This window comes from Cynocephalus volans, chromosome 7, assembly GCF_027409185.1.
Source record: "Cynocephalus volans isolate mCynVol1 chromosome 7, mCynVol1.pri, whole genome shotgun sequence".
NCBI lineage: Eukaryota > Metazoa > Chordata > Mammalia > Dermoptera > Cynocephalidae > Cynocephalus > Cynocephalus volans.
The window spans coordinates 161,068,282-161,092,749 of NC_084466.1; the positions used below are offsets into that span (position 1 = coordinate 161,068,282).

General features: G+C 50.8%; 1 protein-coding gene across 1 annotated transcript in view; it reads right to left on the bottom strand.

Moving 5' to 3' along the window:
• Nucleotides 1-23,295, bottom strand: part of STK32C (serine/threonine kinase 32C) — a 90,543-nt gene extending 67,248 nt beyond the window's left edge. Inside the window, exon 1 of the mRNA XM_063103064.1 lies at nucleotides 23,034-23,295. Within this exon, the coding sequence (XP_062959134.1) occupies nucleotides 23,034-23,295 (262 nt within the window). The remainder of the gene's footprint in view (nucleotides 1-23,033) is intronic.
• Nucleotides 23,296-24,468: the final 1,173 nt, after the last annotated feature.

Consider the following 24,468-nt stretch of genomic DNA (forward strand, 5'->3'; position numbering starts at 1 on the left):
TGGCCTTGTGGCACCGTGGCTAAGGAACAGGGTCAAGATCACCCCCCTGAGCCGGTTACGAGGTGTTTAAGTGCAGTCTTGCCAAGAAAAACAGTCACTAAACACACTGGAAGTATTTGTATCCACTAAATACATTTAAAGTACAAAATGTTTCCACTCCTAAGGAGGTTTCCTCAGTGACATAGGCTGGCCCACGGGTCCCCAACAGTCTGGAGCAAATGCAGGGTCCGGCCATCCCCAAGGGCTCAAGGCCACCTCTGCACTTGGCTCCGGTCTCCGTCTTCTCCGAGGGAGCCCTGGATGCCGCCGGCCCCGCCCCCAGCCCAGCTCCGCCTCCGTCACTGCTCCCTCCAGCTCAGGGGACTGGGCTTCCGTCCTGGGAAAGGGGGGTGCCTATTTTTGACTGACTGAATTGAATTAAGGAAAGGCATTATTTCTAGACAGAGCATACGGCTTCTGTTTCTTTTACATTTCCAAAAATAAAAGTCAGAAGAGCTGAGCGGTGCTAGGAGGAGTGTGTATTCCTGCAGCACTCAGCTGTGGTTTCAGGATGAGCATCTTGGCCAGGATCTAAAATCCATCTGACGATGGGATGAGGGCAGTCAGGCCTTCAAGTCTGTTCCCAAAAGCCGCCAGAAAGACAGCCAGGGCTGATGCCAGCACCTGGGCCTCCCGAGATCCAGGCACAGTGATGGCCACGAAACTGGGCTCCAGCCCTGCCCTGTGCAGGGAGCGTCCCGGCTGGGACCACACCAGGTCTCTGGGCCTTCAGGAATGGCAGTGAGCTGCCGACACAAGCAGCTTCGTTTTGCTGAGGAGAGACTCAGGAGCCTGCAGAGCTGCCTGGCCCCCAGCACAGCTCTGTGCCCTGCGGCCTCCACTGGATGCCAAAACGCTGCTCTCTGAGAGCCAAGCACCCGGACCGTCTCCTGGCCTGTGATCCTCAGGACAGCCTCTGACAATGTCCCTGGCCTGCAGGGGACTTTTCTCAGCCCTGACCCAAGCTGGTCAGGGGCAAAGCTTTGGAAGAAGCAGGGTTTCCCCTCTGAGTCCCTTGCACAGGCACGTGTACACACACATTCCTTTCCAAACCTCTTCTCAGGCAGCTGGTTCCTTACCCAGGGCCTCGACGTACCCTTCCTGACCCTGCATCAACACCCACAGCCCTGTCATCAGCCCACAGCCAGCCCATGTCTGACTGGCCTGGGATGAGGGTCTTCACCTCTCAAATCACAATAGAATCACATACATTCATCCTGCAGAAGGCAGAAGGCTGGGGTTGCAAAACAAAGCTTCTAAATCCTTCCTGGGCTTCCTTCCGGGTGGGGGGGTGGTCTTGAGGGGACAGTTCAGGGGACAGACCCCTTCCCATGAGGATCCTCAGGACCCCATCTCCCACCACCTCTCTCTGCAGACCCCATCCTCAGATTTGGCGCTCAACGCTCTTACAAAAGGAGGAGGCACAACTGAAGTGATTTGCTGCAGAACAAGACAGAGGCAGGTCCACCAGCTCCCTGCAGGGTCCAGAAAGAGACCCAGGAGCACGCGGAACCCAGCATGTTAAGAAACAGGCATTTCGTGTCAGTGGCATAAAGAAGAGAAATATACAGTGATCCCTACTTCACTCCTTACGATAAAGCAAATTCCAAACACAGCAAAGACTTATGTGCGTGCACACACACACACACACACATACACACACATGCACACATACACGCATGTACACATACAGGCATACACAACACATGCAAACACACACAAACACATACACATACACACATGCACACATATGCACACAAACACATGCGCACACACATACATACACACAGAGACACACATGTACACATACACATGTGCGCATACACACACAGAAACATACACGTACACATACACACACGTACACACACACGCAACGAATCCATAAGACTTCCAGGAAAAGTGGTAGTGGTGAATTCATTCGTAAACCTGCAGCAGGAGAGGCCTTTCCAAGCAGGAAGCAAACCCCAGAAGCCACAAAGAAAAGACTCTTTATCAGACGGATAAATTTAATCATATAAGGGCAGGTCAGGACAGAGAACATGCAGGTCAGACCCGAGACCGTGCCCCACCTCATTCCCAACTTAAGAATGGAAACCAAAGCAACAAGGAGATGCCATCTTGACTTGCCAAAAGAGTTTGGTTACAGCCAGCCCCGGTCCGCCGAAGCCACCATGGTCATATAAGGGTCTCGCCCTCCCAGAAGCCATCAGCAGCTGCCACCAACATTCAGGCATTCCCCATCCAACACAACAGTGCTGCAGAACCCAGAATTTCCAGAGTCAACAAACTCCCTAAATCCATTAAGACCAACGTGCAGTGACCTCACAACTTACAAGAGCAAGTCAAAGAGCCCCGAACCCCCTCTGCCCCATGTCCACCACTGGGGGTTGTAACCATGTTATGGCTGTAAATGGAATATTGTACACACATTAAGAACAAGGTAGAGGGATGTGCTAATAAGAAAATATCCCAAAGAGAAAATGTAAGTCAACAAAGTACAGAACGCTCCATGCATGATGATCCCTTTTGTGTAAACTGCAGGTGTGTGCAAAGGCACGTGTGTGTGTGCAGATGGGGGGACCTTCATGTCCCACCTTCTGCTTCTCTAGACTGTTTTAATGTTTGAACCTGTACACGAATCACTTTTATGTGCAATACAGGTTATGTGGGTGGCGGATTCTGGGCCTTTTCTGCTTTCTTCTTTAGCTTGTCTGTTTATTTAAAAACAAAAGCAGAGGTCAGTAGTGCTCCTTCCCACACGATGGTTATTACAGCCCAACCACAGGACAAGGGAGTCTGGGAGGGAGGGAGGCAGGACGGGACACTCTCCCCGGAGACGGGAGCACGTCTGCAGGGAGCAATTCTCCCACATGAACGACTCTCAGGAGAAGGCTCCCGGCAGCCGGCTGGCTGCCCATCTGCACCATGAAGGGATGAGGCACCTCCCTCTTGTCCCCACCTGCAGGCAGAGCCACCAGCAGTGCACACACAGCCTCCCGCACGGCCCTGGGGGTGGGTGGCACATGTGCCAGGAGGGGGAGAGGCGCTAAATTGCGTAACATGCCAGCCAGCCCCGCTGCGCTCAGAGGAGCTGGGGCTGCGCTTAAAATACCCAGAGCAGCGCCACCCTAGAGGGCTTCACAGAACCTCCCACTGCCCCCTCAAGAGAAGAGCCGACTCACACAGCCCCTCCCTGGCCATGCACCCACCGCGGAGCCAGAGCCCAAGGTGTCAGGAAGGGCGGCACAAATCACAGCAACGTCCTCTGCCAGGCGCTCCTTGATGGTTCCTTCGTGCAGTTTCTCACGGTGCCAGCTGCCCAGCCATCCCCACGCTGTCCTTCTGCTGTGAACTTGAGTGGTGAACTTATTTAACCGACAGCAAGGCTTCACCGGGGGCGGTAATGTACTAAACTGCACACTGAAGCTCCCAGTTGAGGAAAAAAATTACAAAGTCAATTTACTATTAGAAATGCGCCAGGGACCATCAGTTGAATGTCTCGGCTGCCAGCAGCCACTCCTCATGGAATCAGCAGCCCAAGAGACTCTGCTGCATCCTATTTATCACCAGAGGGCGGGGAGAGCCAAGCCCTTGGAGAAGGCACAGGACAGAGAGTGCTGCCAGCCCCTGGCCCTGCCCTGTCCCCATCCCTCACAGGCTGGCCCTGCTCAATGCTCCAGGTCCACGGTCACATACCTTCTGCTCTCAGGGGTCCTGCCCAGGAAGAGCCTCCACCAGCATGATGCCACCCCTTTACAGAAAATGCTAGGGCAACAGAGAAGGCTCAGGCCACCAAGAGAGAGAAGGGAGGGGTGTGTATGGCTCAGGTGCATGCCAGGGGGTGGCTGGAGGTGGGAGGTGGGCACAGCCACATGAGGGTGGTGGCCAAGGCACAGCAGGAGGTCAGCTGAGCCCTCCCTCCGGCCCAGGGACTACACCTGGCCATCTCTGACCAGAGCGTCCTGCTACCCCAGCATCTGCAAATACAGTCTGAAGATGCCCCAGAAAGGCGTTCCCATTCAACTGAGTCTCACACTGGCCAGCAGCTCCAGGGATGACTGCAGGGTGGGTGAGGTGCAGAAGCTCATCTGACGCTTGAGCAGAGCAAACGGGCTTTGACAGTGTCAGCAGGAAACAGACAACACTGCTGAGCCACAGAGGCTGTTAGGAGCCAAAGCTGTGACTGAGCCAGCGTTGCAGGCCACGCTATCCTCACTGTGCCACAGTGGAGCAGGGTCATGGATACCTTCACCTGGGACACAGGTCACTGCTGGGGTCCTGAGACTGGGCCAGAAATTCCCCAAAGGGAGGCAGGCATTGCAATGCAGAACAGAGCCCCAGGTCAGATGCGAGGCGGGGAACGGTCCAGCTTCCAGAAAGGGCCCCCCACCCCCCATATTCCCTGGGCACAGAGGAAGCAGGTGAGGGGAGCAGTTTGCTACCTGAAAACTGGAGCAGGGCTGGTGGGCACTTGGGAAAGGACAGTTCCTCTCACACACTGAAAAAGCCCTGAGAGACTGGCTGGTGTCCTGATCCAGGCATCTGCTGCAGAGTCAGAGGCCCCCAGAGGAGAGAGGAGGAGGCCTCCAGGCTGTCATGGAGATGACCCAATGTGACGGAAGGGGAGTGACCCAGTCCAGCACCAGCCTGGCTCTGCTGTAGCCATGACTGTCGGAAACGCAGCTGCCATCTCCCCACCGCCCCAGGGGCTGGCTGTGACTCCTGCTTCTCCCACGCTGAGCTTAGGAGCCACTCCCAACTAGTTCCAGAGGGCTCCCCGAGCCCGGCAGGCCTTGCTGAACCCCACCACATCCAAAGTCCAGGGTCCTGGAGAAGAACAGGGCTGCAGCCCCTTCCAGCTGTCCAGGTAGCAGGGAAGCTGAGGACAGAGGAACACACGCAAACAGCACAGAACCGGCACCTGCCTGGCTGCAAAACATGTTCTTCTTTATCCCAGATCCTCCAAATTGCAGGACTCGATGCTGAGGCCTGTACATGGCAGCCTCTGACCCGAGGCTGGCCAGCTGAAAGACACATGGTGGACTGCAGGGACACAGTGTTAGAGACAAACATCCACTAAACTCAAGCCCCGGGAACCACCTCATTAGTATGCCTGATGTCAGTGGGCTTTGCAGGGAGCTCGCCTGGCTGTAAGCAAAGCCCCGGGAGACAGCCTTACACACTAGGAGGCAGCAGCTCAAGGTAGAAAACCCAGGTCTGGTGAGCAGCTAAGTAACCCCAGACAGATTCCACAGGGACCCTGACCAGTGGCTGACCACATGGGCCTTTCCATCCAGACAAACAGCACAGAGAGTTTGTGAACTGCCTATCCCAAAGACCAAGGATGAAATCAGTACATATTCACAGTTTTACAGTGTTTAAATACACAGCGCACAATATTTCCCTGTCCTCAAGAGGTTTATCCTCTAACATGGGAGATTGATGATAAATAGTTAATAAATGGGAAAAACAGAAAAAAAATAGCAAGATGTCAGCACTACACTTAAAGCAAACCATATAAATAATTAAAGTAAAGTAAGTGGATTAACATTCCAATTAAAAAGCAGACATTTTCAGACTGGAGTTTAGAAAGCAAGACTCAACTATAAGATATTTATAAAAGATGTACTTTGTATTTAAAGACACAGACAAGTTAAAAAGTAAAAGAGTAGAAAATGACATATTATGAAAATGCTGGTTAAAAGAAAGCTAAGTGGCTGTTAGTATCTAAGTAGACTTTAAGCCAAGGAATATTACCAGTGGCATATTATTTTCAAAAAATATTACCAATTATAGGGGGACATTTCATATTGATAAAAGGTTTAATTTGTAAAAAAGACATACCAGTCCTAAACATGTATGCACCCAATAACAGATCAAAATATATAAAGCAAAAAGAGACACAATAAAAGGAAGAAATAGACAAATCAACAGACACAATTGGAGATTTTATCATTCATCTCTGTTACTGATAGGTAAGAAAAAAAGAAAACGTGAAATAGTGATATGAGGAATGAAAGGGAAGCATCACTACAGACATTAAATGAAAAATAACAACCTTATACCAACAAATTCAACAAATTAGATGAAATGTACAAATCTCATTCCTTGAAAGATAGAAATGACCAAAACTAACACAAGAAATGAAAATTCCGAATGATTTTATATCTATTAAAGAAATTTAATTTATAGTTAAAATCTTCCCACAAAGAAAACTCCAGGCTCAGCTGGCTTCACTGGTGAATTCTAGCAAACATCTAATAGAGGAATAACACCAAACTCAGAAAATAGAGACAAGAACATCTCTCAACTCACTGTGTGAGGCCACTGTAAACCTGATACCAAAATCAGACATGAACACTGCAGGGAGGGAAAATTTAGAACAGTGTCTTGTCTTAGTTTATTCATGACGTTATAACAAAATACCCAAGACTGGGTAATTCATCATAAAGAGCAGAATTAATTTCTTACAATTCTAGAGGCTGTGAAGTCCGAGACCAGGGTGCTGGCATTCAGTGACTGGTGAAGGCCTTCCTGTTGCAACCTCACATGGTGGGAGATGGAAAGGCAAAACAGAGGACACTGCAGGAAGCCTCTTTTATAAGGGCCTTGATCCCAGTCATGAGGAATGGGCCCTCTTGACCTAATCAGCTCCCAAAGGCTCTTAATACTCTGCATTGAAGATGGTTTCAACATGAATTTTGGAGGGACACAAACATTCAAACCATAGCATATTCCTAATGAACACAAATGTAAAAACCACTAATGAAATATTAACAATACATCAAATTCAGCAATATATCAAAACAAACCTAGAAATGCAAGGTTGATATAATATTCAAAAGTCTATCAATGTAGTATACCACATTGACAGAATGAGGAAGAAAAATAATACGATCATCTCTACAGATACAGAAAACCCATTTGACAAAATTCAACAACCATTAATGATTAAAAACCAAAAAACTTAGCAAACTAAGAAAAGAAGGAGACTCCTGGATTTGATAAAGGGCATCTGTGAAAAAGCTCAGCAAACATTTTACTTACTGGCAAAATATTGACCGCTTTTCCCCTAAGATCAGGAAAAGGGTGCGGATGTCAGCTCTCACCACTTCTACTCAGCATTGTGCTGGAGACCCTAGAGAATGGCACAAAGTTTCGAAAAGGAACAACTAAAACTGTCTACATTCAAAGATGATATGATTTCAACACAGGAAATCCTAGTGAATCTACAAATAAGACACTAAAATAATAAGTGAGTTTAGCGAGTTTGTAGGATACAAAGTCAATATACAACAATTGATTTTAGTTTTTAAAAAAACTTAAAATATATAGGGATAAATTTAACAAAATGTGTGTAACACCTGTACACTGAAAACTATGAAACAATGCTGAGAGAAGTTAAAGACCAGAATAAAATGTCAGGACATGCCATGTTCACAAATTGGAAAAGTCAAAAATTTTAACAGGTCCATTTTTCCTGAATTGATTTATATTTTCAATGCAAGCCCAACAAATACCTCCTCCAGAATAATACAAATAATATCTATTATATGTAGAAATTGACAATCTGGGATGGAATGGCAAGGATCTAGAATACCCAGAATAATTTTGAGAAAGAACAAAGTTGGAGGGCTAGCACACCTGTTTTCAAGATTTATAAAGCTACAATAACCAATATAGTATGGTATTTATATGTCTTTATAAAGAAAGACATATAGATCAATGGAACAGAATAATATCCAGAAAGAAACCCACAATTATAAGTTCAATGAACTCTCAATAAAGGTTCTAAGGTAATTCAATGGGAAAGAGCAGTCATTCTAGATCAAACAGACATCTATACTGCAAAAATGGGGAGGAAGAGGAGTGGGCAGGAGCAGAAGAGAAAGGAACAAGAGGGGAAAAAAGAACCTCAACCCTTACCTCATATGGAACATAAACAGCTATAGCAGCTATAAAACTTCTAGAAGAAAACATAGGAGAAAAATCTTTGTGACCCTGAGTTGTACAAATATTTCTTAGAAAGGACACAAAAAGAACAAACCATAAAGGAAGAAATTGATGAAAAACTGAACTTCATCAAAATTGAAAACTTCTTTTTTCCAAAACCACCATTAAGAACAGGAGAGAAAATGATACAATTATGAAGAATTGGCTTCCTTGAGCTGCTATAGCCAAGTGGAGCTATCCAACTGGACTGACTGTCAAAGGCCAGGGAAAACTTTTTGAGGTGGTAGAAATACTCTGCATCTTGACTGCGGTGATGCTCACATGATCACACTCATTTTCTAAAACTCATGAAATCACATCTTCAAAATGGTGAATTTTATTTTATGTACATTATAATTCAATAAAACTAATTTTTAAAAGTTAATTGTATTTCTACGTACCAGCAACAAATTTTTAAAGTAAAACTATAAAACAATGCACTTACAATAGCATCAAATATAAATTACTTGGGAATAAAAATAATAAGAGATTTACCAAACCTGTATACCAAAAACTACAATCCATTGTGGAGATAAATTGAAGAAGACCTAAATAAATGGAGACGTATACCATGTTCATGGACTGAAAGACTCAACATTATTAAAATGTCCAGTCTTCCTAATATTGACTTATATATTTAACACAATCCCAATCAAAATTTCAGCCTACCCTTGACTTTAGGGTAGACAAAGATTGCATAGACAAAATGCACAAATCACTGATCAGAAAGGACTGCTCATCAAAAGACAGCATTGAGAAAAGGAATAGGTGAGCCATAGACTGCGAGAAAATGTATGTTGTCAATATTGAATTGTAGGAGTTCTTGAACATTCTGGATTCAAAGAATGTTGAAGAACTTCTACAACTCAATATTATTAAAACATACATACACTACAAAATGGGCCAAAGACACTTCACAAAATAAGGTATAGAAATGCCTGTCTTATTCAGTTCAGGCTGCTATCACAAATTATCATAGACAGGGTGGCTTAGAGAGCAAACATTTATTTCTTAGAGTTCTGGAGGCTGGGACATCCAATATCAAGGTGCTGGGAGATTCAGTGTCTGGTGAGAGCCACTTCCTGGTTCAGAGACTGTTTTCTCAGTGTGTCTGCACATGGTGGAAAATGGGTGAGAGAGCTCTCTGGGATCCCTTTTCATAAGGGCGCTAATCCCATTCATAAGGGTTCCACCCTCACGACCTAATTATTTCCCAGAAGCCCCACCTCCTAATACCATTACAGCAGAGGTGAGAATTTCAACATATGAATTTTGGACAAGGCACAAACATTGAGTCCATCGCAATGACTGATAAGCACATGAAAGAGTAATCAAAATCATTAGTCATCAGGAAAATGCAAATGTTCCTAACACCAAAATTTCTCCTTAACCACCTTTGGAAATGCCCATCATTTGCCAGTACAAGAAATATGATTTTCTCGATAATTGTATGGTCCTCCCACAGCAATTAGATTGGGCCATACCTGCCAAGGAGATTCTGCTGTGCCTACACGACACCAGCTGGCCACCCTGTGGGCCAGCAGATGCCTTCACCACAGACCCCATGAGCAACCCCAGGACCCAGCCAAAAAAGAACAGGGCTGGACACGTCTGTCCCCTGCACACTCCAGGACATCCCCTAAAGGAGACCCAGTATTGCAAAGCATTTATGTGGTCAAAAAGCCAGGCTTCCAGACGTCTAGCCCCCAAGCAGGGCTGGTCTAAGCCCTTCCACGTCAACTCATCCACTTTCTCTGTCTACTCAGTTTAGTTAAATCCGACAAGCATTCATTGAGCACCTGTATGTGTAAGGCTCTGTGATGTTCGGAATGAATATAACCTGGCCCTGCTTCCATGGCTTTCTCAGCAAGGGAGAGAGACATACGTTCTTGCACCACATAGTTCCCAGAGAGGATGTGTATCCATGTATGCATATGGGTGTCTTTGTGCACATCGCAGGAGAAGCATCACCTGCAGACAGAAAGCCAGGTCCTTGTGGCTGATCGTCTGGCTGCTGCAACATTCATGAGGATGGCTTCCAAGAGCCCCCCAACAAGCCAACACCTCCAGGATGCCTAAGGCCACACACATGTCCAGCACGTGGGTCCTGAGGCATCCTCCTGCCACAGCGCTGAGGCACTGGGCACTGCTGCCCTGAGGGTCTGAGGCTCTGCCACTGTTCGCAGGGCCACCCACCCTGGGACGGCCACCCGCCCTGAGACGGCCACCCACCCTGGGACGACCACCCACCCTGGGACGCCCACACAGGGACGCCCAGGGAAGCCTAAGGGAAGTAGGTGGCAGAGGCACAGCTCAGAACCAGCTCCTGCTGCATCTGCTCTGCCTGACTCCCCATCACTTCTCCCCTTCACCTGAGAACAACTCACCTGGCATTTGTACGTTTAAAATATGAAATCAGACGCAACTGTACATGCCAGAGAAGAAACCGCTAGATGGCAATTGTAACTAACAGACACTTTCTGAACCTTCCAATTAATGCAGTCCGCAGACGAGCCAGATTGTGTTCTCTGGAGCATTGACTTCTTAATTAAAAGGAAATTGAGTTCATTTTGGTAAAGGTTTCTTGAGATTCCACTCACTGGGGACCACTGGACACACCCACATGGGTCCAAAGCCAGGACAGACCCCACTGGCTCCAGGGGACCAGTGTCCCTCTGCTCTCACTCTGAGATTGTACCCTGGGGCTGAAGATGTGTGTCATCCCCAGGGGAAGGTGAGCCACTCTCAGGCCAGGGCAACTCTGTCAGCCAGAGACCTCCCAGAACGCCCTTCCCTCCCCTGGGCCAGTGTGACCAGACGCGCCGAGCCATCCTGCCATTTCCCACGGACATGGGGAGAGAGGTAGAGAGAAGCTCCTGCAGAGTGAGCCCCCTCTCTGACTGCTGGAGAAGCTTAATCCCCATTGTGAGTGTTAAGAGGGTAGAAAATCCTATTATGGTCATTGAGATGTGGGGCCTTCACTTGGTGATTCGATTGTGAGGACTGTGCCCTCGTGAGTGGATTAATCCACTGGTGGTTTAATGGGTGGCCACGGGTGTGGTTCTGATTGCTTTAAAAGGAGAGCCAGTGAGGAGGTGGGTTCTCTCCTGCTCGGCCCATTCTTGCCTTGTGGTACCCTATGACACTGTAGAGTCCCCACCTACAAACAAGGCCCTCACCAGACGTGTTCTCTGAAACTTGGACTTCCCAGCCTACAAAACCATAAGAAATAAATTTCATTTCTTTATAAATTACCCATTTCAGGTATTCTGTGATAAGCAACAGGAAGAAACTTAATACAGCCAGGGTGGGAGGAGTCTGGTCATTGGACTTGGACAGCGCTCACAGTTTTGTCTCTGTTCAGATGGTTTTGTGGAAGGTCTTGTTTTGTCTTGATCCATGCTGGACCCAGAGCACCCTGTCTGAAGTGTGTGTTCTATGAGTCGTTTATGGTCAACAGGAGAACACCCAGGCCCAGCCGACGGTGCCAGGCCAGCTCTCCCATGGGGTAAACATAGTGCAGCCGCAATAGACGCAGACAGTTTCCTAAAGTGGCCATGTCGATGCACACTCCCTCCAGCAGCGTTCAGAGCAGGTGCACAGACAATACATTCAGCCGAATGAACGATGTGAGACTGAAGAGTCTCGGGCCAGCAAGTGATACGGTCAGCTTCTGCTTTAAGAAGATCATTGCCTCCCGGGACCAGGGAGCACACCTGCACCCAGATCTTCGTTTCTAATACCAGTCTCCTAAAAAAGCAACCAGGGCTCCCTGGAGAAATGGCTGATTCTAGGGCTGGGTCAGGAAATACACAGGATATTCCTGGAGCATCTTGGTGTGCCAGGAGGTAAGGAAGTGATCAAAACTAGACCACAACAAAAAAGAAAGAACATGCGCGGAGCACAGCAAAGGAGCCGGGCACCGGCCGAAGAGCTCCCCAGGGCCAGAGCTGGGACAGTCCGAACAAACGAAGTGTTACAACTCAAATGTAAAACAGGTATCCACGAGTCCACAGTGATATAAACAATTGGAAAATGAGATAAATAGGGAGAAGAGAAAAATCTTCCACATGGAAGAATTCCAAATAATTTTGTGTAGGTGCGCGCCCTCGAGGAGGGGGACCACAGCCCCAGCCCCGAAGTGTGGGCTGCACACAGCGACTTCCTTCCAGACAGCCGGGTGTGGAAAGCAGAAAGGGTGACTTTACAGTAGAGACGCCTGGCAAACCCGCCTCAGCAGGGGATCAGGTCGGCATCGCCCGGGGTGGGTCGTGCTGGCAGCGCAGACCCTCGGTAGGACGCAGCTAATTGGCACTTTGCCTCTGGGGTCTTCCTCCCAAACCTACAGCCTAATCTTAGAAAAACACCAGACGAGTCCCAGCTGAGGGGCATCTGCCAAGCACCTGAGCAGTGCTCCTCAAACTGTCAAGGTCAGCAAAGGCGAGGAAATCTCCGAAACTGTCACAGCCCAGAGGCACCCAAGGAGGTGCGAGACTAAACGTCGTGTGGGATCCTGGATGGGGTCCTGGGACGGAAAAAGGACATTAAGGAAAACCTGAGGAAATGTGAGTAGAGCACGGACTTCAGTTAATAATAACCTACCGATACACTGGCTCACTCGTCCTGACAGATGCACCGGATAAGTGCCAGACTCTAACACGAGGGACCGGCTGTGGGGCACATGGGCACTCCCGGTACCTTCTTCACAACTTCTTTGTAGGTTTAAAACATTCTAAAATGAGTGTAGTAGAAAAAAGTTGTAAGAGGCAGCACATATCGCGTGTGCTCGACGTGGACCAAGAGGCGGTGTGGACACGGCCAGCGCCGGCTGTGGCGCGCGGAGGTCACACAGGACACCGGCTCCGTCACGTCGTTCTCGTCGCTTCATTATGTAATGAAAAGCCACAAAGGAAAAAAAAGTCATTCTGGCAACAGCATCCGGCGGTTTGATAGGGCAACCATGTAATTTATCATCCAACCCAGGACGCTTTTAGAGGGAAAGGGGACGCTATGGATGACTGTCCCGGTCAGCAGGCCCGGGCGGGTGTGTGGCTGCTGTGCACTCAGAGTGGGACTCGCAGGCTTACGCCCGCTGGGATCCCACAAGCTTTGGTGGCCCTGGGAAGCAGTGCCGGGCCCGCGGGGACAGTGGGGGTGCGGGGCAGCCCCGAGGAGACAGGAGGAGTGGGCATCACCCTGTGGAGTGAGCCAGGGCCTTGGCACGCTCCCACCCACACTCCCTCCTGCTGCGCTGTACTCCATGCCCCATAACGTGTCTTATCCCTGTGCCCGGCCCGGTGCTTGCACCGTCCCAGCTCCGGGCAGGGGGTCTTCATCTGTGAAGCCCTTTCTTTCCTGCACATCCTAACGGCATTGGAATTCCACTCCCTGACTTGGGTTTCACGCTGCATCCTCTGCAGGAGCCACCTCAAGACAGGGAGCTGTGGGGCGTCCTCCTCTGCCACCGGCCTGGGTGTCCAGGGCAGCCGGCCTCCCCCACCCAGTGCCCACCACTCCTGCATCTCAGCCCCGGGGCCAGCAGCTCGCACCGCAGCCGAGCCTGGTTACCCACCCCTGGGTTTTCCAACTGCCTGGGCAGCTCACCTGCCCTGCTGGAGACCCACCAGCCTGGGCAGGAGGGTCACACATGCGGGGACTAGGTCCAAACCTCTCAGCATGCACCTCTTGCTGCCCTTTTCTTTGCACACCCCTCCCCGGTCCCACCTGTCTCCTTCTTCCCCTCTCAGTCATGTACTGACTTTACAGATTACCTTTTCTGCCCATGGAACTAAAATATGATTTCAAAAACACAAGATAGCTTTGATATTTAGAAGAAAAGGAAAAAAGAAAAAAATTGGGGGCAAAACAAATAAGACCCTGGACAACCACAGGTGGATTCTGCAGCAGCAGCGTAGGACACCCCAAAGCCAGGGTTGTGAGACCTTCCCAGCAAAGTGCAGCCAGAGCCACAGTTCCAGCCCAACAGCCAGCAGCAGGTGCACACCCTCCTGGCTTCTTGGACTTTATTTTTTAAGCTCAGGAAGAGTTTGACTTACACTCCAAATTCCTGTTTGTTCCAAAGCACAGTCTTCCCCCCGAGATCTTCAAGCTTCCATGCATGGGAGATGCTTTGTGTCTCCTGGTGTTTCTCTGGCTCTGAAACAGCATCCGGGTTGTGCTGGTTGATGGTGAATCAACTTGGCTAAACTGGAGTCCTGCGTGGCCCAGATTAGAGTTGACCCAGAGAGAACTTGAGCATCGCTGGGAAGGCAGACGGGAGGCAGCAGCCCCACGTCTGAAGGTCACTGCCACCAGACGCGCTGACTACAGCGCTCCCAGCTCACCTGTCCCCCTTTGTCCCATGCATGTCCAGCTCTTCGCAACAGCTGGCCCTGCTGACCAACAACCTACCCCCAGATGCCAAGACTTCTCACATGCAGTCCCTCCCGCTGAATCCCAGCTGCACCTGTGACTTGCTCCAACCCACAGGATGTGGCCGAGTGGTGCTGTGCCAGCCCAGGCCTGAGCCTCCAGAAGGTCTGGCACCTTGCGCTTTTGCTTTCTTGGGAGCCCTGGGTACCTTTTAGGAAGTCCTGCTGCCCATGCAGAGACCAGTGAGAGGAAGCAGCCTTGAAACTGAGGACAGTCATTATGGTTTAAAACATGTCCACAGGTTCTCTGGCATTCCCTTCAAAGGGGGAGCCGAATTCTCCCCACCCCCACCCCAAGTATGAGCTGGATTTAGTGACTTGTCCTTACTAGTAGAATAAGGTGGACGTGACTCTGTGACTTCAGAGACAGGGTCATAACACTCACTGTGGCTTCGCCCTCTCTCGCCAGGGGTGGCCAGCCACATGTCATGCGGTCACTCAAGCAGCTCTACGGAAAGGCTCGTGTGGTGAGGAACCGAGGCTGCCAGCCAAGACCTGCAAGTGGATCCTCCTCCAGTCAAGCCTTCGAGTGACGGCAGCCCCAGAAGACATCGGGAGTCAAGCAGCCTCCTGAGAGATCCCGGGCAGACCCACCCAGTGGAGCCGCTCCTGAATGACGAACTCCCAGAAACTTCCAGGTGATGTCTACTGTTGAAAGGCCCTAGGCTTTGAGGTAGTGTGTTAAGTGTACTAGATAACCAATACACCAGCCTCCAGCCCCCGGAGCCATTCTGCCAGAGGCACCATAGATGTGAATGAGGAGGCCACCTAAGTTGTTCTGGTCCCACAGATGTCACCTAGGGCAGACTGTCCCCCCTGGGCCCCATCCAAATTCCCAGCCCACAGAGTCAGGAGAAATAATAAAAGTGGTTGTTAAGTCACTAACTTTTGGAATAGATTATTGCCAGCCATGGATAATTGTAGCAACGGGTCACACAGGCACAAAGAGTGCCCGGTCTGAGAAACACAGTCCCGGGACCCTGGCCCCTGCAAGCAGGCACGAGAGCTGCTGGGAAAAGTCTTCTTGTCGTGGGCGCTGGCTGCGAGCCAGATGTGGCAAGTGACAGAGGAAAGAACTTAGGGCACCTGGGCATGGGGCAAGGCAGAAGTGCCTGGAGAAGAAGGCACTTAAAGCCCCTGCAGACCCTTCCTCACCCTCACGATGTTATGGGCAAAAAAAGAACACATGTCACTTGCAAAGGCCAGAAAGTGTGACACAGACATGACCACACAGAGTTGTCTCCTTCTTGCTTTTGTCCCAAGTCATGCCTTTTTCATTCAAAGCACAAAGAGTCACAACTTGAATTCTGAAAGTGGAAAAACCTCTTGAAAGTCAACTTTTTAGATCACTGTGAGAAGGGGAATGTGCTTGGTTCCTATTTTTAATAAATTGGGGGCGACACTGGCTCCCACCCACATCATCTCCTTGGCTCCAGAACTTAAATAACAACAAGCTGGGTTTTCACACGATCAACCTGGGCTACAGTCCGGGAGGAAGCGTGTTAGAGACCATCGTGGGCACCTGGGAGGAGTGACCCATCTCACAGCTGGACGGGGCTCGGCCAGGGCTAGTGCCTGGGTCTGCTGGGTTCCAGCCGCACTAATCTCTGTAGCTTCCCTGGTTTTTAAAATAATAGATTTCAAATCAATGAGAAATTCGCTTTTTGGTGAAGCAGGCATCCCAGTTTTTTAAAATAACAATTATTTTATGACTTACAGCTTCTCTCAAATTGTCTCAAATTTTGATCATTATAATCATTCAATGTGTTGGGTCCCAGCCGTATTTGGGGGGTGGGGGGATAGTGTTTGCCTACACCTTGGGTATGAAGGAGATGCCTAAGGAAGAGCTCTGGGCACAAAATGCCCCCCCGGGGATGACGTACTCGCCCCACCTGATGGGTCAGATCTGGGAAAGGTGGAGAAAGCCAAGATCTAGCCATTTGCCAGACATTCGGCAGCAGCAGAAACAGTGATTTCCAAAGCTTTATTTTTATCTGTAGTTATACACAGATAGCAGAGAGAGGGAGGTACAAAGAACACAGTTCAACAATATTTTTTAAGTAAGGAGGAAAAATCTGGATGAGAAAAAAAAAATGATACCAGGTAGAAGGCCTGGTCCTTCCCTAAAGTGAACCCCAAAATCAGCTCTGAGTTTCCTAATGAGAAAAGAAACAGGACCAGAGCCACAGGGCACAGGTCCTTAACATAAGAACCATGAACATAAGAATTGCAGAGCCTGGCCTGGGGCCCAGATTCTTCCCTAGAAGCAGAGACCCCCCCACCCTACCCCACCTTAACAGCCCCCACAGCTGTGCTGGAAAGACAATCCCTTCTAGCAGCCAGCTCTGGGACAAAAGGATACAATGACCAAAAGGATAGGGACACACCCCTCAGGCAACCAACTTGTCTCGAACCAGCATCAGAAGGAAGATGCCAGGTCACAAGCTAAGGTGAAGGAAGAGATTAGGGCTGCCGTCAGGTGGAAATGCACATTCCAAAGACAAGCTACATCTGGCTACTTACGTAAAAGGGTTTGCCTCAGAAATGAGAGGAATAACACAGAAATAAAAACAAAATTAAAAGAGATACACCACACTGTCTACAATGTGTGGCACGGATCTTGCAACTGGCACCTTTGTAACAAGCACCAGCTGGTCTCCAAACAATAGAAGGTTTGAAATCTCCCCTCCAGCACCTGGCACCTGGCCGAGCGCCGGGGCCCTTCCTGCTTCTGGCTTATCAGAAGCCCGTGCCAAGGGACCAGGGCCCCCGGGGTTTCCTGCCCTCACTCAACAATGTACAACTGCTGTATACTCACTAAGCTCTTGCTACTCAACCTGCGTCCATGGACCAGCAGCATTGGCACCGTCTGGGAGCCGGTTGAAATGTAGACTCCCATGCCCCATCCAGACCCACTGGATCAGAATCTGCATTTTCACAAGCACCTTGGGTGATTAGGGGCCCCTTTACGGTCTACAAAGCTGCTCTGAACTGTCATGACTCTGGAAGAAACGCCGTTCAATAGCGTTGCCTCTACAGACCATCCTGGAGCCTCTGTAGGCTCTGTCCTCAGACAGCAGCCCTGGACAAAAATGACCTGCAACACACTCTTGCATGACTTCTCAACTGGAAAGCTGGGTGGTTAAATTTTTAAAAGAAAAGCTGGATTATTTTTAGCATTGCAAAATGCACAACCAGATGGATAGACAAGCAGAGCTGACATTTGTTACATAAAAAAGTACGACAGTAGGTCCCAAGTCCATTCTAGACCAGCTTTGCCAGCTGGGAAGGAGAAAATGCATCCAGCTCTGCAGTTTCCCAAAGGCCCCCAGGACACCTGGTGCTGAGCCTGGAATCTGAGGAACCCAGGACCAATGTGAAAGGAAGGGAGAGCTGGGCAGGTGGCCAGGCCCAGACGCCCGCCTACCCAACCTGAACCCCAATCCCCATCCCCAAATGAGGGGCCTCTACAGCCAGTTTACACTGGCTGGTGAAGGACCCCAGGGTCTGCAGCTACAAGGCTTCTGGCCACCAAAACCCCTGCATTGTAGGGGGGCGGGTATAGACCAGCATCTGGGCCACACAAAGAACCACCACCTCCACCCTCACCATCCCTTCCCCCCAGCACCTGGAGGCAGGCAATAGGTGGCTACGAAGACTCAAGTCCACACCTCACTGGAAAAAGATCCTTAGTGAACTGGGCTAAACTGCCACTCTGAAACGATGACCCATCAGCACCGAGGGCACAAGAGGAGCTGTCACGAGTTGTCAGCAGCCTTGGGTTCCACACCTGCACACTCCTCTGCTCCATGAGCTCTGGGGAATGCCATAGAGAAAGTGAAGCCAAAGCGTCACAAGCTGACCAGGGTCAGTCTTTGCAGGTGACAGGACAGACCAGAAGGCCCAGAGCACTAATTCAAAAACTATGAGAACCTACAAGAGTCATAGCAAAGTGAAGCTATGGTTAAGGTGTGTAGTTTCAAAAGCAGCGTTTTCCTTCATGCCAGCACTACGCAGCGTAAAATCCTGATGAGAAGGAACGTCGCGCTTGCAGTTCAGCCACCACCAGCAGCCAGCACACAGTAAGGAATTTAAACTTGGAAACAGCCTAACTGTGCACAACTTAAGAGAGTGCAAAACTCACAGCAGGAAATTTTTCTCATTGTGCGTTAAATGTTATTCTCAATGCATTAGAATTTTCAATATAAAATGTGAAACCATAGAAGTACTAGAAGAAAGTACAGATGCAGGTTTATAAATTAATTATCATTAACTGTGCCTGGGAAAGGACTTTTGTAACATAACGCTAAGGTAGGAAACTGCCACGAAAGCAGATGTTGATGAATCTGACCACTCGAAAATTAAACACATCCGTACGGGGCAGTAAAAAGCTAGCTACATTGAAAGACAAATGATAAATGTGTGTGGTGGGCTGTTAAAGGCTAAGCCATTATATATAAGGGAAAGTGAAGGAAACACAACAGCAACCATCCCAACAGGAAACACTGGGAAAGAACATGAGCTGGCAATTCAGAAAAGAAAAAAAGAAAAGAAAATAGAAATTCAAATGCCCTGAACATAAAAAACAAAAATATTATTAATCTCATTGGTAATCAAAGAAACTCAAAGTGTTAATGCCATCTTTTTATCTCTTAGATTGGCAAAAAAATAGAAACACTGCCAACACTCAAAGCTGGCATGGATTCAGGGGAAGAAGTACTTTCATGCACTCCTGGAGCAAATAAAAATCGGCCTTCCCTTTCTCGGCCAGCTCCATTTGAAGTACGTCTCCCCTATTTCTCCATCCTCCTGGCCTCTCCTGGCAGTCAGTTTATTTATTCATGTTTCCTTGTCTATTGTGAGTCTCCCACTTTTCCTAAGTCCAGTTACCCCAGGACAGCAGGGACCACATCCAACTGGTCATCACTGTATAACCATCACTGGTGGCTGGCTTAAAGAAGGACTACTACGTTCACATCTAAGCGAGCTGGCCACATGCATCAAGCTATTTTACATAGACACCCTTTGAGTCAGTGACATCACTCCTAGAAATGCATCCTAAGGAAATAATGCCAAGTGCACAAACATGAATATGCAAAGACGTTAAATTATTTATGATGTCTAAAAAATGGAAAACACCTCAATGTCCTCCAGTGGAAAATTAAGTAGACAGAGAATGTTACATCTGCACAGAGGAACTCTGTAAAGCAGTGATTCTCAGCCCTGACCACTCATCAAAATCACAAGGTGTGCTAAAAGACCAACAGATGCCTGAACCCCATCCCCTGTCCCAACCCTCCCAATTCAACCTCAGTTCATGGGGGCATTGCATTTTTAAGAGCACCCATTGAGTCTAGTGCACAGCCTGGTTGAGAATTGCTGTTGTAAGTTTAGCCAACAAATGATGCTTTGGATACATAAGGCATTGGTACATGTTGCTAAATAAAAAAAAAAAAAAAACAGGCTACAACAAAACAGTGCATAGAGCATAATCCCATTTCTGTAGCTGAAGAAAAAGAAAGTGCATTTTTATATGGCTGTACATGTGGCTATGTTCCTAGAAAAAGGCTGGGAAGGTGTATACCCAAAAGTTCACATGGAGACCTCTCTGTACAGAAGTTACAGATATCTTGGCATAAGTATAAAATTTTTTAAATTTATACATTTTAATGCTTCTGTTAGAAAAAATCAAAGCCTTTTTTGTTTGTTTGTTTTTAATTTTAAAATAGTTGACTAGTGACTCTGGTAGCCCACGGTCCTGCCTCATTGCTCACCCCAGCCAGCAGCACACAGGGCAGGCATTCTGCAGCCTGCAAGGGCCTCCCTGCATCTCAGTTTTCTCTGGGGGAAGTCGAACCTTCTCAGTGATTACTCCCTACTAGTAAGCCAATGCCACATTAGGTGTGAGATGACAAGCCACGGCCCACTGAGATGGCTTGGTGCCCCACCAGGTTACAAAGCTGCTCAACAGGAAGGTGCTGGAAACCTCCGCTCCCCGTCGCCCACCATCACGGAGACACCAAGATGGAGAGAAAGGAAGGGCTTGCCCACCATCACCCAGCTCTGGGCAGGGCGACAGAGATTCAGGTCCCCTAGCAAGTTCAGCTCCTAAAACTTCTCCCAGAGTCAGAGAAGGAATAGAATGGGCGGACCTTAGGGGTTGAAGAGAGGAAAAGCAGGAGCCCTTGGCAGTGGTGTGAGGAGGAGGTACAGAGAATTCCATTCAGGCACCAACACCTGCCAAGGAAGGAAAGTGGCTCTACATCCCACAGGGCTTAACAAGAGCGGAGGACATTTAAGATCTTATATGTCACAACTATGCTTTTTAGTTGAAATTTACCTGGCACTTTGTTAAGCTGCCCTCTCAGGTTTTTTTTTTTTTTTTTTTTTTTTCTGCATACCAAATTTGATATATTAATTAGGTGTTTTAATCTAAAAAATTCATCAGAAGGTCTGGCATTGCCATAGCAACCGTGCAGTTCTAGTAGATGCAAGTCACCAGCACAACACCATCTCCTCCTTAAACCTGCACTACAGGGAGGCCGAGAAAGTAAAGCGGCAGTGACTTCATGAACCTGGACAAGAGGTGGGATTGGGGCGACAATCCCTTCCTGAAGGACTCTCCTGCCTCCTTTCCAAACTGTATTCTTTCCGCGCAAATAAATCCCATGGCCTTCACATCAAGTGCTACACATGGCTGTGCAAACACTGTGCCATGGCCCTCAGGCTGTTTGTGCCCTGCTGATGGCACAGAAAAGTGGAATGAAGTGGTCACCTACCCAGAGAAGGTCCTCCGCCGTTGGGCCCAGGGCCAGGCTTGGCCTCCCAATCTCACCAAACAAAAGCCAGTTAAGTCCGGGGTGTGTGCTCAGTTTGGGGATAAGGCTATGGTGCCCAGTGATGAGCAAGTGACGGTCACACTCCATAAAGAGCAAGCACCTATAAGCCAAAGTCAGTTCATCATTCACCACCCCACAGAGCTGGTGCCTCTGCTGCCTACGACCAGCAAAGAAGGGGTGGGAAGTGCAAAATAATCCTCAAATCAGACTGTGAGCACCGTAAGCAGAAGCTGTGCTCTCTTTTGCCTTTTTAATGATCTGAATTCTGAGCCATAACACTGTAAACAAGCAGGAAGAGTCTACCTTAAAAAGCTGAAGGCAGCCCTGTCTACACCAGGGCCTCTGTTCCCACAGTTGCTGCCTTGCAGAGACCCAGAAGGGTGGCCAGCTCTCGGCTGACAAGGCAAGTGCTGGAATCAGATGTGCTCCTCAGACGTTTTCTCATCCTGCAGCCAGAAACTAGATGCAAATCTGCTTCCTGATTAGCTCCTAATTCACTCTGGGCTTTCTTTACTTTGTATATTTATGTTCAAAACTATAACACATAAAACATTCGCCACAATGAGTTCTGCTGTCCCAAAGTTCAGAACGCAATGACGGACTGCCCCAGAACATACTGTGGCTGGTCTGGCTGTTCCTGAATGCCCCTCCCTGCTGGCTCTGATTAGTGGGGCCCTGGCACCCTGCACCCCCTGGGAAGCACATCAACAGGCTCTCAGTGGCTGTCCCTGGGAGGCACGGCCCCACGGACACCAACAATGGCCTGAGGTCGTATTATTGAAATTTCCTACAATGCTTAAATTATTTATTAGAAATAAATAGCCTAGGCTCTTGAGCTGAGCTGTGCTCTAAAATTATAAGATCCATCATACCTCTGCAGGCTGCCTACAAATGAAAAATGCATATTTCAACTATTTTAAGAAAATGTCAAAAAAAAAGAAAAACATCAAATGTGTCATCACTGTACCATTTAAAATTATCTGCATGACATCTGCAGAAAAGAGCTATATATTTGCATGTGAATTTATCACAGTACCCCGGAGGCAGACACAGCACAGCCACCTCCCCTGTAGGTGCTAAGTCAAAGGTCCTGGTGCCCAGCATGGCCCCAGGAGGTGTGTCTACACCACCTGCTGCCTGTCACCTGGCCTTCCCGGCTTTCCATTGGCACCGACCTCTGCACGGCCACTCAAGAAACACCAGTCCTCCCGGTTGGCAGCTTTACCTGCAGGACTTCACAGCAAACTAGCTCCTGAGAAGGCAGGTCTTTGCACAAGGCAAGGCCCTGTCTCCACCGCACATCCGAACGCAAAGGCTGGGCATGCCACTGGTGACAAGGCACGGTCACCGGGGGGACTGAGAGCTCCGAGAGGCCAGGGACCCCGCGACACCTGTGCGGCGGGCATCTCACTTCACAGACGGGGCACGCGGCAGGTGAACACCTCCCGCAACTGCAGGTTAACAACCTGGCCGGCACCCCGCCCCTGAGGGAAAACGAAGCCACGCCGGGCGACGTCGCCCTAAGCCCGGAGCTGCGGAGACCGTGGACCCTCACGCAGCGCAGCCACTGGAGACGGAGGACGCGCGTGGGGACAGCGACCGCTCTCCGCGAGTTTTCTCGGACACCGAGACGCCCGGGACGCCGTCCCCCCCCCGGGGGCTGCGGTGTCCGGACGCGAGGCAATGCCACGCGGCGCGGGTCCCCGCTGTCCCAGCCGGCGGCCACGCTCACCGTCCTCTCTGTCGTCGAACACCGGCCTCCGCGCCGTGGCGGCCGACATGGACGAGCCCATCCTCTTCTTCCACTTGCTCCACGCAAACAGGGGGCGCGGCTGCGCGCGGGCATCGCCCGCGTCCCGGGCCCGGGGCTGGCCGGCGGCGAGCGGCGGCAGGGCCGGGGGAGCGTCGGGGCCGGCGGGGCGGGCGCGGCCGGCGGGCGGTGAGCCCGGGGGCGCCGTGGCGCTGCTGCCCCTGCGCTCGGCGCCGCTCCTCATCGCCGGGCCTGGGTGCGCGCCGCGGCCGGAGCGAGGAGCATGGCCCGCCCGCCGGGCCGAGAGCTGGAGCCGAGCGGCCGGCAGCGCCCGCTGTGCGCCCCGGCCTCGGCTCTGGCTCGAGGGACGGCCCCGGGACTGCGAGCGCGCGGGGGAGGGCCGGGGCGGGGCCGGGGGAGGAGCGAGGGCGGGAGCGGGGCCGGGGCGGGGCCGAGCGCGGGGGGGCGGAGATGGGGCGGGGCCAGGGAGGATCCGTGGGTGGAGCCGAGCGCGAGGGCGGGGCCGAAGGTGGAGCCGAGCCGGAGCGGGGCCGGAGCGGGGCCGGAGCGGGGCCGGAGCGGGGCCGGAGCGGGGCCGGAGCGGGGCGCGGCGCTCGGTGCCCGGTGACCTGCGCTGGGTACCCGCGTGTGTGAGGGATGCGGGGGTGTCTGGTCCGGCGGGCATGGGGGCCGGGGCACCGACTAGGCGGCGGGGACGAGAGCAAAGGACGACAGGCGAGCGTCCGTCCCTAGGATCTTGAAGGCCCCGAAGGCTGGGGTCCGGGGCACGGGGACGGTTCTGCCCCGAACGGCGACCGGGACATTTTCGCGGACGCGGCTGGAGTGTCGCGGCCGGCAGGGGCTCGGGGGGTCCTCTGGGCCTTCCCGCGCCCACCGCCTTCGTGAAAAGAGCCGGTTCGCGGGCTTCCGCCGCACGACAGGGCAAGCCTGAAACCTCAGCTTGAGGCTCTGCGCTCCAGGGGCGGGAGCGGAAGTCAGGGGCGGGCGGGGGCGGGGCCCAGAGTGGTGGGGTTGGGGTCCGGGGTGGGGGCAGGGCCGAGGCAGGGCTCCTGGTGGGGGCGGGCGGGGCCGAGGCCCGGGGTGGGGTCGGGGGCGGGGCGCAGAAGGCGTGGCCTGGGCCCTACTGCGAGCGCGTGCGCGCACAGACACGCGCGCCGGGGGTCGCTAAGGCGCCAAGCTCGTGCGCCCGCGCCCTTGGGTCCCCCGATTAGTTTTCGGTCCCCTCCCAGCGTAAGTTGCACGGCGCCGCCCCGGATCGTCACCCCCGGCCGGGACCGCGTGCCCGCGGCGTCCAGCGTGTCCCGGCCCGGACCCGACAGCGGCCTTGGCTCGGATGCCACCCTGCGCGTGACGCGCTCAGCCCTCGGGATGTCCAGGACACGCGGTTCCGTCAGCT